A 19,321-nucleotide genomic window follows, 5' to 3' on the forward strand; every position below is an offset into this window, starting at 1 on the left:
TTACTATCTCAGACCATGCCCTGCACTGGGTAGACCTGCAGATCGGGGGAGCGAGCTATCAACGCCTGCAATGGAGGCTAGATGTGGGACTGCTGTCGGAGGAGGGGATCTGTGAGAGGCTTCGGAGGTGTATGCTAAATTACCTGCAGGTGAATGACACGGGGGAGGTCTCAGCGGCGACCCTGTGGGAGGCGCTAAAGGCAGTAGTGCGGGGGGAGCTGATTTCAATTGGGGCCCACAGAGCCAAGGCAGACAAGGCAGAGATGGATAGATTGGTCAGGGAAATGGGTCGGATAGATGAAGAGCACGCGGAGTCCCCGGGGGAGGTTTTACTCAGGGAGAGGCAGAGACTACAGGCGCAACTGGGGGCACTATCCACGAGCAGGGCCGTGGAACAGCTTAGGAACATAGAACATAGAACATTACAGCGCAGTACAGGCCCTTCGGCCCTCGATGTTGCACCGTCCTGTGAAACCCTTCTAAAGTCCCTCTACACTATTCCCTTATTGTCCATATGCCTATCCAATGGCCATTTGAATGCGTTTAGAGTTGGCGAGTCCACTACTGTTGCAGGCAGGGCATTCCACGCCCTTACTACTCTCTGAGTAAAGAACCTACCTCTGACATCTGTCCTATATCTATCTCCCCCCCAATTTAAAGCTATGTCCCCTCGTGCTGGAAATCACCATCCGAGGAAAAAGGCTCTCAATGTCCACCCTATCTAATCCTCTGATCATTTTGTATGCCTCAATTAAGTCACCTCTTAACCTTCTTCTCTCTAACGAAAACAGCCTCAAGTCCTTCAGCCTTTCCTCATATGATCTTCCCTCCATACCAGACAACATCCTTGTAAATCTCCTCTGTACCCTTTCCAACGCTTCCACATCCTTCCTATAATGTGGCGACCAGAACTGCACACAATACTCCAAATGCGGCCGCACCAGAGTTTTGTACAACTGCAACATGGCTCCGAAACTCAATTCCTCTACCAATAAAAGCTAACACACCGTACGCCTTCTTAACAGCCCTCTCAACCTGGGTGGCAACTTTCAGGGATCTATGGACATGGACATCAAGATCTCTCTGCTCGTCCACACTACCAAGAATCTTACTATTAGCCCAGAACTCTGCCTTCCTGTTATTCCTTCCAAAATGAATCACCTCACACTTTTCTGCATTAAACTCCATTTGCCACCTGTCAGCCCAGCTCTGCAGCTTATCTATGTCCCTCTGTAACTTGTAACATCCTTCTGCACTGTCCACAACTCCACCGACTTTAGTGTCATCTGCAAATTTACTCACCCATCCTTCTACGCCCTCCTCCAGGTCATTTATAAAAATGACAAACAGCAACGGCCCCAAAACAGATCCTTGTGGCACACCACTAGTAACTGGACACCAGTCAGAGCATTTCCCATCAACCACCACTCTTTGTCTTCTATCAGCTAGCCAATTTCTGATCCAAACTGCTAAATCACCCTGAATCCCATGCCTCTGTATTTTATGCAATAGCCTACCGTGGGGAACCTTATCAAACGCTTTACAGAAATCCATATACACCACATCAACTGCTTTACCCTCATCCATCTGTTTGATCACCTTCTCAAAGAACTCAATAAGGATTGTGAGGCACGACCTACCCTTCACAAAACCATGTTGACTATCTCTAATCAAATTATTATTTTCTAGATGATTATACATCCTATCTCTTATAAACCTTTCCAAGACTTTTCCCACAACAGAAGTAAGGCTCACTGGTCTATAGTTACCGGGGTTATCTCTCCTCCCCTTCTTGTACAAGGGGACAACATTTGCTATCCTCCAGTCCTCTGGCACTATTCCTGTAGACATTCCTGATGACTTAAAGATCAAAGCCAAAGGCTCAGCAATCTCCTCCCTAGCTTCCCAGAGAATCCTAGGATAAATCCTATCCGGCCCAGGGGACTTATCTATTTTCACACTTTCCAGAATTGCTAACACCTCCTCCTTATGAACCTCAAGCCCTTCTAGTCTAGTAGCCTGTCTCCCCGTATTCTCCTCGACAACATTGTCTTTTTCCTGTGTGAATACTGACGAAAAATACTCATTTAGCACCTCTCCTATCTCCTCGGACTCTACGCACAACTTTCCACTACTGTCCTTGACTGGCCCTACTCTTACCTTAGTCATTCTTTTATTCCTGACATACCTATAGAAAGCTTTAGGGTTATCCTTGATCCTACCTGCCAAAGACTTCTCATGTCCTCGCTTGGCTCTTCTTAGCTCTCTCTTTAGAGCCTTCCTAGCTAACTTGTAACTCTCAAGCGACCCAACTGAACCATCACGTCTCATCTTCACATAAGCCTCCTTCTTCCTCTTGACAAGTGTTTCAACTGCTTTAGTAACCCATGGTTCCCTCACTCGACCACTTCCTCCCTTGCCTAACAGGTACATACTTATCAAGGACACGCAGTAGCTGTTCCTTGCACATGCTCCACATTTCCATTGTGACCATACCCTGCAGTTTTCCTCTCCAGGCGATGCATCCTAAGTCTTGCCTCATCGCATCATAATTGCCTTTCCCCCAGCAATAACTCTTGCCCTGCGGTTTATACCTATCCCTTTCCATCGCTAAAGTAAATGTAATCGAATTGTGGTCACTAACACCAAAATGCTCACCTACCTCCAAATCTAACACCTGTCCTGGTTCATTACCCAGTACCAAATCCAATATGGCCTCGCCTCTCTTTGGCCTATCTACATACTGTGTCAGGAAACCCTCCTGCACACATTGGACAAAAACGGATCCATCTAAAGTACTCGAACTATAGTGTTTCCAGTCCAGGAAGGCGAGGGTCGTGGTGTACGAGCATGGAGAAAAGGCTAGCAGACTGTTAGCACAGCAACTCAGGAGGAGGGAGGCGGCCAGGGAAATAGGTAGAGTGATGGATGGGGAGGGGCGCAAAGTGGAGGACCCGGCAGGATTGAATAAGGTATTCCGGGACTTCTATCGCAAGGTGTATACTTCGGAGCCGCCAGAAGAACCGGAGGAGATGAAAAGGTTTCTGGACGGGTTAACATTCCCAACAGTAGGTGGGGGGGGGGGGGCGAGTGGATGAGCTGGGGGCCCCGATTAGAGCGGAGGAGGTATTGGGGGGCCTAAAGGCCATGCAGTCGGGGAAAGCCCTGGGGCCGGATGGATACCCAGTAGAGTTCTATAGGAAGTTTTATTAAAGATGAGATCGCAAAGTGCTTGGAAGCGGGTGATAAAATAGGACTGAGTCAGCACGGCTTTGTCAAAGGGAGGTCATGTCTGCCAAATCTGTTAGAGTTCTTTGAGGAGGAACACGGAAGTTAGATAATGGAGAACCAGTGGACGTGATTTATTTAGATTTCCAGAAGACCTTTGACAAGGTGCCACATAGGAGACTCTTAAATAAGTTAAAAGCCCATGGTGTTAAGGGTAAGATCCTGGCATGGATAGAGGATTGGCCGACTGGCAGAAGGCAGAGAGTGCGGATAAAGGGGTCTTTTTCAGGATGGCAGCCGGTGACTAGTGGTGGGCCTCAGGGGTCTGTACTGGGACCAGAACTTTCACAATATACATTAATGATCTGGATTAAGGAACTGAAGGCACTGTTGCTAAATTTGCATATGATACAAAGATCTGTAGAGAGACAGGTAGTATTGAGGAAGCAAGGGGGCTGCAGAAGGATTTGGACAAGCTAGGAGAGTGGGCAATGAAGTGGCAAATGGAATACAATGTGGAAAAGTGTGAGGTTATGCATGGAAGGAGGAATTTAGAACATAGAACAGTACAGCACAGAACAGGCCCTTCGGCCCTCGATGTTGTGCCTAGCAATGATCACCCTACTCAAGCCAACGTATCCACCCTATACCAGTAACCCCCCCCCCCCCCCTTCCCCCATTAACCTTATTTTTTAGGTCACTAGGGCAATTTAGCATGGCCAATCCACCTAACCCGCACATCTTTGGACTGTGGGAGGAAACCGGAGTACCCGGAGGAAACCCACGCACACACGGGGAGGATGTGCAGACTCCGCACAGACAGTGACCCAGCTTAGGCATAGACTATTTTCTAAGTGGGGAAATGCTTAGGAAATCAGAAGCGTAGAGGGACTTGGGAGTCCTTGTTCATGATTCTCTTAAGGTTAACGTGCAGGTTCAGTTGGCAGTTAAGAAGGCAAATGCAGTGTTAGCATTCATGTCAAGAGGGCTAGAATACAAGATCAGGGATGTACTTCTGAGGCTGTATAAGGCTGTGGTCAGACCCCATTTGGAGTATGGTGAGCAGTTTTGGGCCCCGTATCTAAGGAAGGATGTGCTGGCCTTGGAAAGGGTCCAGAGGAGGTTCACAAGAATGATCCCTGGAATGAAGAAGTTGCCATATGAGGAACGGTTGAGGACTCTGGGTCTGTACTCGTTGGAGTTTAGAAGGATGAAGGGGATCATATTGAAACTTACAGGATACTGCGAGGCCTGGATAGAGTGAACATGGAGAGGATGTTTCCACTTGTAGGAAAACCTAGAACCAGAGGCCACCATCTCAGACTAAAGTGACCATCCTTTAAAACAAAGATGAGGAGGAATTTATTCAGCCAGAGGGTGGTGAATCTGTGGAACTCTTTGCCCCAGAAAGCTGTGGAGGCCAATTCACTGGGTGTCTTTAAGACAGAGATAGATAGGTTCTTGATTAATAAGGGGAACAGGGGTTATGGGGAGAAGGCAGGAGAATGGTGATGAGAAAATATCAGCCTAGATTGAATGGTGGAGCAGACTCGATGGGCCGAATGGCCTAATTCTGCTCCCATGTTTTATGGTCTTACATGCTAGCACTCTGCTCCCCCCACACACGCTCATCCCAGCAAACAGGATTGCCGCACGGAGAGTGGAACCCTGGTTAGCTGACGCAGAGGTCAAGACCCTGCTGGACACCAATGGATGGGAGGCATGCTACCCTCTGCCCCTCTGCCGTACACCGGGTCTGGGCCCCACCGCCAGGACCAGACAGCAGTGCTGAAAAAAACAAACACAATCTCTTCAGGGTGACCAGGGTGAGTAGGCAGCAATTTTCCACTGGCACCAATACCCGTCACACATACCCAAAACCCTGCCCCCCAATCAGAGGGCAACCAGAGCCCACCGGAGGGCGGCCAGACCATACCCGTCAGTAGTGTACGCTGGACCCACCCTGCACCATGTGCCAGCACCCATTTGGCTCCCATGGCTGGGTGCCGTGGCCACGCAGTCCACCAGCTACCCATCCACTGTGCTGTATGCATCCGATTGCTGCTGACCAACTCAATAGGTAATTTGGTTCTGTCTTCAAAAAGGAGGACACAAATAACATCCCAAAAATGTTGCGGAACACAGGGGGCAGGATTTTCCAATAATGGGGCTATGTCCCCACCAGTGTCAAAACGCGGGTGTTTCACTCTGGGCTTTACTAAAGTCCAGAATGATTCTCCAACATGCAGGGGACTTGCAAGGCCTCGGAGTGCTTCTCGCAGCTCTGGCTGCAGATACAGGGCCCTGCACCTCCTGTCCGGATGGCAGCGGATGCCCCGTGGGACATGGCGGACCCACCCGCGGACCATGATGAACGAAGTAGGTACCCCCCGAGATCACGCGTGCCCATGGATCGGTGCCGCCTGATCGCTTGCCTGGCCGTCCATGAGGCTCCCCCGCGGTGAAGGTACCCCCCCCCCCCAACCAGGGCGGCTGCAGACTGAGTTCGCAGCCGCCACCGGCCGTTCCCGATAGGCAAATCGTGGTTAGAACCACGGCGTTGGGAACTCGGCCAGTCTTCCTTGGAGAATCGCCGTGGGTGCCTCTGTCAATGGCCCCCTACCGCGCCGTGCAGTCCCCGCGCACGCGATTCACGGCAATTCCCCAGGGGGGATCGGAGAATCACAGGAGCGGCATCGGACCAGATTTCGGCATTGACGCCCATTCCCCCGCCCTTGTGCCGATAGCGATTTTGGCATGGAGATTCGGCGAATCCAGCCCAGGGTTTAGTGAGAGAGGAACTGACGGAAATCAGTATTAATAGAGAAATGGTGTTGGGGAAATTGATGGGATTGATGGCTGAGAAATCCCCAGGGCCTGATTATCTACATAATAATAATCTTTATTGTCACAAGTAGGCTTACACTAACACTGCAATGAAGTTGCTGTGAGAAGCCCCGAGTTGCCACATTCCGGCGCCTGTTCGGGTACACAGAGGGAGAATTCACAATGTCCAATTCACCTAACAAGCACGTCTTTCTGGGCTATCAGAGGAAACTTGAGAACCAGAGGAAACCCACACAGACATGGGGAGAATGTGCAGACTCCACACAGTGACCCAAGCAGCATCGAACGCGGGTACCTGATGCCAAGAAGCAACAGTGCTAACCACTGTTATTGCCGCGCATCACATAGTAGCCCTCACAGTGAGATTGTAGAGACCTCGTCCAGCAGCTCCAGTGTAAAGAGAGGAGACACTGGGACCCTGCCCCCCCCCCCCCCCCCCCCCCCCCCCCCCCCCCCCCCCCTCACAGTGAGATTGAAGAGACCTCGTCCAGCAGCTCCAGTGTAAAGAGAGGAGACACTGGGATCCTGGACTCCCCCCTCACAGTGAGATTGAAGAGACCTCGTCCAGCAGCTCCAGTGTAAAGAGAGGAGACACTGGGACCCTGGACTCCCCCCTCACAGTGAGATTGTGGAGACCTCGCCCAGCAGCTCCAGTGTAAAGAGAGGAGACACTGGGACCCTGGGCTCCCCCCTCAGTGAGATTGAAGATACCTCGTCCAGCAGCTCCAGTGCAAAGAGAGGAGACACTGGGACCCTGGGCTCCCCCCTCACAGTGAGATTGAAGAGTCCTCGCCCAGCAGCTCCAGTGTAAAGAGAGGAGACACTGGGACCCTGGACTCCCCCCTTACAGTGAAAACATTTCGACTTTGGTCCTACTGGTCCAGGGAACTAAATTGCCTCCCATAAAACTGATGCAAGAACTCTCCTGTGTAACAAATCGGAGGGCATTTCCTGGTCAGACCCTGAATGAGAGAGAGAGAGTGAGAATGGGAGAGTGAATTCTGGACTTACCGGGAGAGACCCAGGAAAAACACAGGGAGATGGAGAAAAGGATCAGGAACATTCTGGGAATCCACTGTCCCTGTTCCAATCAGTGACTGGGAATTAAACTCTCTCAGGAGGAAACAACTTTATAGACTGGGGTAAACATGAAAGAAAAAGTTTACCCAAACTCAGAACTTTGATCATTTCCTGAATGCTGAACCAGAGGATGGCTGATTGGTTAATCTCAGAAAAACAGCCAATTACTGAGATAAACAGTCGGCCTGTCACTAGTTACCAGGAAGATCAAACTCAGACAGGTTGAGATTCAGCCTGAAAAACTTATCTCGGTACAGCGTCTTCCACAAACTGAAACCTCCCCAAGGGCAGTATTTATAAATCAAAGATTGACCTGAGAGACACACACAGGCCAATGGCCAATATCTCACAGTGGTAGATTTTCAGGAGTGGCTTACGGAGAGGCTGCAGTGAGGTGGAGGGAGGGGATTGTAGAGTGAAGGACCGAGGCTGCTGAAGACACAGCCCCCAGTGTGGGCCGATTATAATCCCAGATCCCCGAGATGTCAGAATTAGAGGAACACAGAGATCACACAGAGTTAGTGGGGCTGGAGGAGATTTTCGGCAGCACGGTAGCACAGTGGATAGCATTGTGGTTTCACAGGTCCCAGGTTCGATTCCCCGCTGGGTCACTGTGTGGAATCTGCATGTTTTCCCCGTATCTGCGTGTGTTTTCTCCGTGTGGCAAACCACTGTTGCACCTCTATTAGGTGATGTATGGTACAACCTGTACTGCAGGTATGTCGTTAGTCCCTGCCTGCCGGCTCCACCCAGTAGGTCGAGTATAAATGTGTGTGTCCTCCATGCTGCAGCCATTTCACCAGCTGTTGTGGGAGGCCACACATCTTAGAGCAATAAAGCCTCAATTGTATCCAACTCAAGTCTTAGTGCAGTTGATCGTGCATCAATTTATTGCTCTAAGATTTTCAAAAGATGGACCTCTGTTTCAGGCCAGATCGCCTGCAGCTGGATCCGCAATCAAGCGACGCCAAAAAGGACTTGCAGCACTGGCTAGCTTGTTTCAAGGAGTCCAGCCCTGTCTCGGAGGCTCAGAAAATACAGATCCTCTACTCAAGGTTAAGCTCCAACGTCTTTCCGCTGATCCAGGACGCTCCAAATTACGCCGAAGCCATGACGCTTCTCAAAGAAAATTACGCTCAGGAGACGAACACGCTCTTCGCCAGGCACGTACTCGCCACTCGCTCTTAACTCCCTGGTGAGTCCATAGAAAACATCTGGCGGGACCTAATCCCATCCGTCCAGGACTGTGACTGTCAGGGCATTACGGCCATGGAATATTCAAACCTTCTTATGTGGGAAACGTTTGTTAGGGGGATTGGGTTGGACCTCATACGCCAGCGACTGTTGGAAGGGGCCACGCTCGATCTCGCAGAGACAAAGACGCTAGCGCTCTCTGTGATGGTTGCCTTGCGCAACATTCAGGGCTACACTCCTGGCCGCATGGCCCATCCCTCCTACGCATCGTGGACCACACAGATGGCCGCCCCAGAGGGGGTCTTACCCAGCCAATACGCCTGCACCACGCACCAGCCAGCAAACCCCGAGGGTCCCCGATGTTACGTTTGCAGCCAGCAAAAACACCCCCACCAATGCTGCCCGGGCCGCGCTGCCCTTTATAAGGCTTGCAGTAAGAAGGGGCACTTCGCCGCGGTGTGCCAGGCTCATGCAGTCGCCGCTATCGCCCCCATCCCCTCGTTTACGGACCACGTGTGGCCAGTTGGCGCTGCCACCTTCTCCCCCTCAGACCAAGCGCAGCCAGTGGGCGCCACCATCTTCCTCTCCGCGCAACATGTGCGGCCCATGGGCGCTGCCATCTTGTTCAACCCCCGCCACGTGCGGCCCATGGGCGCCGCCATTTTGTCCTCCTCAAGTTCTTCAGGCTCCGCCATCTTGTCTCCACCACGACACACGGGCACCGCCAGTGTTCCAGGACCTGTGCCCCCCGGGCTCCCCATCATCCGACGCCAGCAACGACCGACCACGACTCGCCTGAGTGACCATTGACCAGTCTTGTCCGTACAACCTGGTCAACGCATCGACCAGCATTAAAATCAATGGACACGTGACCTCTTGCCTGCTGGACTCCGGGAGCACCGAAAGTTTCATCCACCCGGATATGGTACGGTGCTGTTCCCTTGCGGTACAGCCCGCCAACCAAATAATCTCCCTGGCCTCTGGATCCCATTCCGTGGTGATCCGGGGATACTGTACGGTCACACTCATGGTTCAGGGCGGAGAATTCAGCAACTTCCGCCTCTACGTCCTCCCTACTACTAGGCCTGAAACTTCCAGTGCAACCTCCAGAGCCTTACCCTCAAATTCGGCGGGTCCCTACCACCCCTCATTATGTGTGGCCTCGCCACCCTCAAGGTCGATCCACCTTCCCTCTTCGCAAATCTAACCCCGGATTGCAAACCCATCACCACCAGGAGCAGAAGGTACAGCACCCTGGACAGGACCTTCCTCAGGTCTGAGGCCCAGCGCCTGCTTCGGGAGGGCATTATCGAGGCCAGCAACAGTCCCTGGAGAGTCCAAGTGGTAGTAGTTAAAACTGGGGAGAAACGCAGAATGGTCATGGACTACAGCCAGACCATCAATCGGTACACGCAGCTCGACGCGAACCCCCTCCCACGCATATCTGAGATGGTCAATCAGATTGCACAGTACCGGGTCTTCTCAATAGTAGACCTCAAATCTGCCTACCACCAGCTCCCCATTCGTAAATCGGACTGTCCATACATCGCCTTCAAGGCAGACAGTCGCCTCTATCACTTCCTCAGGGTTCCCTTCGGCGTCACCAACGGGGTCTCGGTCTTCCAAAGGGAGATGGACCGAATGATCGACCGATACGGTTTGCGGGCCACGTTCCCGTACCTAGACAACGTCACCATCTGCGGCCATGATCAGCAGGACCACGATGCCAACCTTGCCAAATTTCTCCACACCGCCACTCTCCTTAACCTCACCTACAACAAGGAGAAGTGCGTGTTTAGCACGACTCGCTTAGCCATCTTCGGCTACGTGGTCCAGAACGGAGTTCTGGGGCCCGATCCCGACCACATGTTTCCCCTCATAGAATTCCCCAGAAACAGCTTCTTCCTCATTGTCACCAGACTCCTAAATGACCCTCTTATTGACTGACCTCATTAACACTACACCCTGTATGCTTCATCCGATGCCAATGCTTATGTAGTTACATTGTATATCTTGTGTTGCCCTATTATGTATTTTCTTGAATTTTGTTTAGTTCCCTTTTCTTCCCATGTACTGAATGATCTGTTGAGCTGCTTGCAGAAAAATACTTTTCACTGTACCTCGGTACACGTGACAATAAACAAATCTAATCCAATCCACTTTTGGATGCTTTTGCAGTTGCAGCCAAGTTTGCAACTTCAGGAATGATCTGCAAACCCTTGCATTCCGGTATCTTAGCCGGATCAATGTCCTCAACGTCAGGCATTACTGCATCACTTTGTGTTTTAGTCTCAATTAGTGGCTCATGATCATCTGATACATGCTTTGTCTGTTGTAGAACTGCACGAAGATGTATCCATCTGTTATTGCTGCAAGTTCCTTGATCGAATGGCCATGTGTACCTGGGAATCCACTGCAGCAACTATTCTGTGGGTATAGGATAAGTCATTGTGCTTCTGTGGAGCCAATTTCTCCAAAACGGGGATTATTTCTTCAGTTACCAGTTGGCTGATTTGCTCTCAGCTAACTTGTCTGCTGCTGCACTCTCAATCTCTGCACACTCCATCTTAGAACTTTCACACTCATCGTTGTCCTGCACAGATTGGAAGATACTCATAGTCATTCCATCACTAATGCCAAATAAACTAAATAAACCTTCATCGTCTTCCTCTTCTGGCTCATCATCTGCTTCTTCACTTTACTCATTGTACTCATCATCATCGTAATGATCATCATCGTCTGCAATAGCTTCTCCACCGCTTGTGGAATTATGTGTTCCTGCAAGAAGTGACCAATTTCAAAGTCAACCTCTGTTCAACCAGGCATTGTGGCAGTGATTTATCATAATGTCTATGTCTGTGTCTAACCCAGGCCACCACACATAGCTGTGAGTCACCATTTTCATTTTGGACATCCCTGTGTGGGCGCGATGTAGTTCCTCCAATAACAACTTCCTGCCGGGAATGGGGATGACCACCCTCTCTCCCCCTCAGAAGGATGCTGTATTCACGGCTCAGTCCATCCTTCCTTATTTGAAAGGGTTTTTGTTGTTCAGACATTCCCTGGTGACACCAGCCATGAGGAACCAGGGGCGGGATTCTCCGATGGCCAAGGCCAAAATCGGGAAAAGCAATTGGGCAGAGAATCGGTATTGATGCCAAAATCGTGGTGGGTGCTGGGTTCACTCTGTCATAATATACATCAGTATATCATGGTGCAGACACACACACTGATGGACACACAGTAGGACCAATCAACACACACAACACCGCAGCCAATCACCAGTTAGAGCACACTCACTATAGAGACAGAGGGCATCAGTTTTCCCGCTCATTCGGGATGCAGCCTCTCAGAAGGACAGAGCTTACAGCTTACAGCACAGATCTTCACCATGTGCTGAGTGAATAGACTGGTTAGGATAGGCATAGGTCTTTAGTTTAATCTAACATCGTGTTGACCCACAGTGAAAGTATGTTCAACAGTTTCTAGCTTAATAAAATAGTGTTGTACTATTTCAAGTGTTGGTAGCCTGTATGTGTTACTGCTGAGGTAAACGCAGTCTCCACAGATCCAGAGTACCCAACACATCACACTCCAAATCACAATTCTGCGGTGCCTTGACAGCAGCGTCAATGCGTTCCACTCTACATGTACAGTAAACATATCATCAGCGGGCCTGACCTGGTATTCTCCGGGACATCCACGATTCCGCCTCTGCTGTGCGGAATTCCCAATGATGAGGTTCATTGGTGCTTCTAAAAATCGGGAAACAGACGCCGTGGCTGATGAGGGAGAGAGAGGAAGTAGGACCCAGTGAGGCGTGACCGTGGGCTGCCGGACCTGACTTTGGCAGGGCTAGCTGGGGGGCGGGAGGAGGTCCTGCTACGGCAGGGGAGAGGGTGATGGGGAGTGGTGGGGTGAGGGGGTGGGGTGACCCAGGGACTGGTCGTGGGGTCAATGTGACCCACCACGGGACCGGGATGGTGCCCAGGCACAGATCGCCATTGCCGCGACCTTCAAGGCAGCCATTTTGCTGTGTACACCACTGACAACCCACCGTGGCCTGTGGTTCTGCAAAGTGACACATTAGGAATGGGGGTATGCTCATATGTCGGCCTTTCACCCCCTGCAGACAATGGATATTGGAATCCAAGCAGCAATGGTGGCCTCCTCTTAGCCACCGCAGCCTTGAGGGATGCACTGCGGCTGTACGAGCTGGAGCTGCTCGAGGAGGGGGACTATGTAGCAGCAGCCCCTGCCCCAGAGGAACAGGAGGCAGCCATCGAGGATGAAGAGCCGGCCGCCCAACAGGATGAGTTGACATGGGAAGGAGGCACCACACGAGGCCTTGTGTGTTCCGGCAGCGCCAGTCATTCAAGGAGCTGCTGGACCAGGCATGCCATTGAAGACTCCGGTTGAGCAGGGAGACAGTGCGACATATCTGCCAGGTGATGGCACACCTGGCACAGCAGGGGAATGGGAGAGGACATCCGTTCCTGGTGGCCATCAAGGTGACGGTCGCCCTGATCTTTTATGCCACGGGGTCCTACTAGGCACCGAGTGGGGACCTGTCAGGGATCTCACAGCACTGGGTGCACAGGTGCATCTGCGCCATTGTGGAGGCCCTATATGCTGGTGTGTGACCATCAGTGGCACATTGTGCATGTCTGTGCTCGATACCCAGGCAGTGTACACGACTCCTTCATCCTGGCACACTCGATGGTTCCTGACCTCTTCAAGCGGCCGCCCAGGCTGGGGGGTTGCTTCCTGGGCAACAAGGGTTTTCCGCTGCGATTATGGCTGATGACGCCTATCCGGGGCCAGAAACTGACATGGAGACCCCTGACAACGACGCCCCTGCTGCGACCAGGGGTGTGATCAAGCGGTGATTCGGCATTCTGAAGATGTAATTCAGGTGCCTGGACCGCTCTGGAGGGGCCCTCCAGTCCTGCACTAGGACAGTCTCCCACATTGTGGTGGCCTGCTGCATCCTCCACAACATCGCTCAGCAGAGGGGTGACATGCTGGGGGAGGAGGATGAATGCCAGGCCTCGTCCAACTGGAGGATGTAGAGGAGGACGAGAATGGGCAGGACATGGGGCCCAGGCAGGCATGGGAAGCCACACAAGGTGTGCGCCTGGATCGGCGCACAAGGAACGTTCTAATCGCCTCCAGGTTCAGCGGCTAGGGGGACTGACCAGCGGCAAGGACATCCCATCCCACCCCTTCCCCCCAGCCAGCCACCCCTTCCCGTGAACACCCTCCGTACAAAACCACCCCTCTTTAACCCGTTCTGTGATTCGTACCTGCCTCACTGCGGGTTGCGTGCCCTGGGCTGGCAGTGACGGGTCTGGCCCATGGGATGCAGGATGCTGACACCCCGTTTGGGGATGAGCTCTGGTGCTCTGTCGCATTAGACCACGTCTGACTCCTGCCACCGCTAGCACTTTCCTCCTTCCTCCTGGGTCACCCTTGCATATGAGCTGGCCATTCCGTCACATGGTCCCATCAAATGGGGACGGTAGAGTGCGGGGAGGGGGGGAAATGGGGCTGGCACACCAGAGCGATGAGCACAGGCTGAACTGGGCCAAGCCCACCCAGAATGTCTGACAATCCCCCCACCCGCTCACCCCACTGCCCCCTGCGCTCCCTCTCCAGCCAGCCCAGACACCTCACACTCTCTGACAGAGCACCGAGGCAGGATGTAAAGCTGTACACAGGTGATGTGAACATTTATTTACAGGATTGTGCCCTAGCCCCTGACTCTCTTGTATCTACCTTTCTGGCCTTTGGGGCCCCAATGCACCACCTAGGTGGATCCCTTAAGGGTACATCAGGAGTGGAGGCGGCCTCCTGTGATTCCTGCCCTGTGACCTGGGTCCCCTTTGGCGGCCGTCGTCAGGGACGACTGGGCCTGGATGGGCCCGGAATCCGAGGTGTTGTGGTTATACGGCACCTCCCCTGCGGGAGTCACCAGCAGGGGCTCCATCAAGTGTTCCTCGCTTGGGGGGGCCTGATGGCCCCCAGGCAACTCCATGGGATGGGGGTGTGAGCGGAGCCATCCCCTGCCACATTCTGGGTCTGTGCCTCATCAGCCAGTGACTGTGCCACCTCCCTCTGGGGCTTGGCCACTTTCCTCTGAGTCTGTGCCACGTCAGCCAGTGCATGGGCAATGATGGAACGTCAGTCTCTTCCCCAGACTCGAGCACCAGGGTGTCACAGAATGCATGTCGAGAGCTCCTATCCGTGCCCATGTCGACGTTGATGCTGCTCGCCCCCTGTGATTCTGGTTGTGGCTGGGCTGGGGGCAGGCAACACGAGAACGGGCCCTCGCCATCACCAGCAGCTCCTACAAGACAAGACCCCTGATTACATCACAGGCAGGGTGGGAGTGGGCGTGGTGAGGAAGGGAATGGTTGTGGGGAGGGGGCTGGTGGTGGAGAGGGTTTGTGGGGGTAGTGATATGATGGTGATAGGTGAGGGGGTGGTGGTGGGGGTTGACACAGCTGCCATGGGGAACCGCAACTCAGCCGGTTTTCACTTCCTCGCCTGATGTCGACCTCCACTTCAGCAACCGCCCTTTGGACCCACTGACCACGTCCGGTGCCCTCTGTTCTATTGTGGTGAGGGGCCGCAGGTCCGACAGTTCCCCTCCAGTCTTCTTCCTCTCCTGGCAATTGTAAGCAACCCGGGAGGGTGGTGGGGTGCTGGGGAAACACAAAACGCGCAGTGTTTGACAGTCCGACCAACGCATGGAGCCCAGGGGGTGAGTAGCTGTGACTTCAGTAGCCAGGACACTCGGCCATGGCAGCCGGTATGGGTGCTGGCATCTGGTGCAGGGTGGGGGATCAGTGGCCCTCTGGGTGGGGGGTTACGGGTGTGTGGGACAGGGGTTGGCGCTAGGGGCACAGTGCTGCCTACTCACCCTGGCTGCCCTCTGGGTGGGGGGTTACGGGTGTATGGGATGGGGGTTGGCGCTAGGGGCACAGTGCTGCCTACACACCCTGGCTGCCCTCTGGGTGGGGGGGTTACGGGTGTGTGGGACAGGGATTGGCGCTAGGGGCACAGTGCTGCCTACTCACCCTGGCTGCCCGGAGGAGGTTGTGCAGTTTTTTATGGCACTACCTTCCTGTCCTTGCGGTTTTGCCCAAGGCTCTAATCGCCTCTGTTACCTGCATCCAGGCCCGGCGAATGGCAGTGGCTGGCAGCCCCTTTGTCTCAGGAACCCAGAATCCGGCCCAACATTTTTTCTTCCGCAATAATGGAAATGTCCCGAACTGCCCTGTGACCATCAAATCTGTGTCACCCATGAGGCATCCCAGTATAATTAACTCTCTGACTGAGCTCATCGCAACAAAAAAAACCACGATGCACATGTGCAGAAAGTGAATCCAATTTAATGTGAAATATATACATAATTTAAGTTTTATAAACACCCATGCTATCTTTGTGCTCTGGAGTCATGGCAGTGGTTTAGTGGTATTGTCGCAGGATTGCAATCCCACCACAGTCGATGGTGAAATGTGAATTTAAAATGTTTTTTTTACTTTAATGTTTTTAAAATGTTCTCAATTAAGGGCAATTTCGGATGGTGAATCCACCCACCCTGCATATCTTTGGGTTGTGGGGGTGAGCCCCATAAAGATATGGGGAGAATGTGCAAACTCCACACAGACATTGACCCGTGGCCGAGATCAAACCCAGGCCCTCGGTGCCGTGAGGCAGCAGTGCTAACCACTGCGCCACTGTGCCACCCCTGTGAAATGTGAATTAAATAAAGATCTGGGATTAAAACTCTAATGATGACCCTGAAATGATTATGGTAAAAACCCATCTGGATCACTGACGCCCTATAGGAATCTGCCATCTTTACCTGGTCTGGCTGACCTGTTCAATTAATGGACAATAAACGCCCAGCCAATGATTCCCACATTATGAATAGGAAGAAGAAAGTCTTACAGGAATGGGGAAGAGCCTGGAGCACAATTCCTGTTACCCTGCCGGGAAAAGCAAACTGTTTGGGTTGCCAGCTCTGATTAAATGAATTCCTGGAGGTTTCATCACATGACTTGACTCCAAGCTCCAGACATTAATCGGCCAACACATCCATCTTGTGACGTCCTGTCTTATTTCACCAATTGGAAAACTAAAAGACTCATTACCCAACCGGATGATACCTGACTGTCAGACAAACAACCTTTTCAACAATCGCAATTTAATAGAAGATAAACAGAGTCCCGTTTTGGGCTCTGCTTCTTTTTCGGGTCTTGGCGTGGGACGCCTTACCGAGGCCGCACTTTGAACTATTTCCTGCACTAATGAGCTCAGTTCAGTTTGCCAGTGCAGAAAGTGAAATGGGGCCCAACCTCTCGATTCCCCCATCTCCCCAACACCCTAAATTACCAATTAGGGGGCCCTCGAGACCCCCCAGACCTTACCTCATAAGAGCAGAGAACCCTGGGCCCGATCTCAGCAAGGGCAAGATGTCACCCGGGCACTGCCAGCCTAGCAGTGCCAACTGGGCACCCTGGTATTGCCTGGATGGCACCGTGGCACTACCAGGGTGCCAGGCTGGCAATGCCAAGGTGCCCGGGTAGTATCAGGGGTGCCAGGGTCTCGGAGGCGAGGCGATCGATCCTGCCACTTTGGGTAACTTTGGTGAAGGCACATTCAAGTGAGACTAACTACTCACTTCCATATGTAAATCTGCTTATTGCCCAGTGAGGGCGAGATCCAGATCGCGATGACTCGCACAATCTCATTTGATCTGGCAAGGCACAACGAAATCGGAAATCTCGCGAGAGGAGATCTAGCAGCCCCGTCGCGTCACGAGTTGGGTGTGCCAAGGCCGTTAGGTTGTGCCCAGTATTTTTATATCTGGAAAAGAGAAATGTTTGTAGAAAATGACATAAAATCACAACATGTGTTCAGTCCAGATGGTTTTTCTCCAGGTTCGCTCACAGCAATGTTCTGGGGCTTGACCTTCAATTCCTGGAGACTCAGGGCCACTCCTGGAGGGTTGGGAACCTCACAGACTGTTGACAAGATCCCATCAGCCCTTCCGATTCTGTTTCACAAAGTGAATCGCAACCTGTCTGATTTTAATCTGCCTGGTAACTGGTGACACAACATTCTTTATCCTTTAATTGGGTATTTTACTGAGACAAACCAATCACAGACACTGTGGATTGAAATTCAGGAAATGATCAAGCTGGAGTGAAACTAAACGGAAACTTCATCAACTTGTTGTTTATTTTGTTTTTTACCCAGTCTGTGAAGTGTATCCATTTCCCCGTCAGAGTCACTGATTGGAAGAGGGACAGTGGATTCCCAGAATGTTCCTGATCCTTTTCTCCATCTCCCTGTGTTTTTCCTGGGTCTCTCCCGGTAAGTACAGAATTCACTCTTCCATTCTCACTCTCACTCTCTCTCTCTCTCTGGGGTTAATGTGAATCTTTTGGGGAGAGTTTGAAATGGGTGATTGATATCCCCTCAATTATGACAAGAGGGAGCGTACTGGTAAAACGAAGGCTTTAATAAACAGAGAACTTTGCCAGCGGGAGAGATGAGTACTCACTGAGTGACCCCCACAGGACTTCCCCTTATATCCGGCCCCTGGGCGGTGGAGCCGGAGGCGGAGACCCCCGGGATTCCAAACCCGGTCTTAAAGGGACATTCCATGCATGATCTTGAAGGCACATTACCCATTCATCACGTTCACCCCCTGTTTAAGAAAAACATCGCCGGCGTGGAGGAAGGAGGCGGAGGCGCGAGGGGGCAGCGCAGTTGGTTGCGACAGGCGGTGTGGGGGTGCAAGGGGGAACATTAGCGAGGGGGGGAGAACGTCAGTCGGGGAACCAGCGGGAGCCAGATCCCGCAGGAGAAACCGTATCTTGCCGTCCGTCCGAGTGCGCGACGTAGGCGTACTGGGGGTTTGCATGTAGCAGCTGGACCTCTCGACCAGAGGGTCTGTCTTATGCCTCCTCATGTGCCTCCGGAGAAGGACAGGTCCCAGAGTCATCAGCCAAGGTGGAAGCGAGACCCCGGAGGTAGACTTCATGGGGAAGACAAATAAGCGATTGTGAGGGGTCTCGTTCGTGGCCGTGCAGAGGAGCGACCTGATGGAGTGGAGCATGTCGGGTAGGACCTCCTGCCAGCGGGTGGTTGGGAGACTTCTCGACCGTAGGGCCTGTGGTGAATGTGATTCACACCGGATTATAATCTATATATATGTGTATATATTGTAATTGCAGTTGCACTACCTGACCACAAGGGGGAGTATCACTGGGAGTACTCGAGAATTGTACTGGGCTTCTCCCTTGGCTCCGCCCAGGACTCCTCCCCCTGGAGCTGCTGTATAAAGATCAGTGCCACAGGGTCAGCCGGCCAGTTCACCGAAAGTTCAATGGCTAACAGGCTGGCTCTGTTATGAGTATATTAAAACCGCTATTCTAATCCTACAAGCACGTGTCCGTAGAATTGTTGGTTCCAACAGGGCCAAAAGGACAGCTTTCCAAACTGTCGCGTTCTCCCTCTCCACCTGCCCCGTTTCCCCGCGGGTTGTAGCTGGTCGTTTTGCTCGAGGTGATGCCCTTGCTGAGCAGATACTGACACAGCTCATCGCTCATGAACGATGTACCCTGGTCGCTGTGGATATAAGCGGAGAAACCGAACATGGTGAAGATGCTGTGTAGTGCCTTTATAACAGTGGCCGAGGTCATGTTGGGGCAGGAGACAGCAAATGGGGTGGGAGAACTCGTCGATGATAGTTAAAATTTAGGTATTGCGGTTGGTGGATGGAAGTCCATGCTCAGTCACTCAAAGGACCCAGAGGTCTTTACCAGGCGAGCTTTGCCTGGTCGATAGAAGTGCAGTTTGCACTCCGCGCAGATTTGCCAAGTCTTGGTCATGGCCCTGACCTCCTCGGTGGAGTAGAGTTGGTTGCGAGACTTAAGAAAATGTGCGAGCCGGG

General features: G+C 52.3%; 2 protein-coding genes across 3 annotated transcripts in view; both read left to right on the forward strand.

Annotated features, from left to right (window-relative positions):
* Window positions 1-19,321, forward strand: part of LOC119976112 (class I histocompatibility antigen, F10 alpha chain-like) — a 138,204-nt gene that overhangs the window by 53,135 nt on the left and 65,748 nt on the right. The window lies entirely within an intron of this gene.
* LOC119976115 (class I histocompatibility antigen, F10 alpha chain-like) overlaps window positions 17,536-19,321 on the forward strand; it is a 52,123-nt gene continuing 50,337 nt past the window's right edge. For both annotated transcript variants that reach the window (XM_038816290.1, XM_038816291.1), the window contains exon 1: window positions 17,536-17,736. In XM_038816290.1, coding sequence (XP_038672218.1) covers window positions 17,685-17,736 — 52 coding nt within the window. In that variant the 5' untranslated portion in view covers window positions 17,536-17,684. The remainder of the gene's footprint in view (window positions 17,737-19,321) is intronic.

Source organism: Scyliorhinus canicula, chromosome 13 (assembly GCF_902713615.1).
Source record: "Scyliorhinus canicula chromosome 13, sScyCan1.1, whole genome shotgun sequence".
Lineage (NCBI taxonomy): Eukaryota > Metazoa > Chordata > Chondrichthyes > Carcharhiniformes > Scyliorhinidae > Scyliorhinus > Scyliorhinus canicula.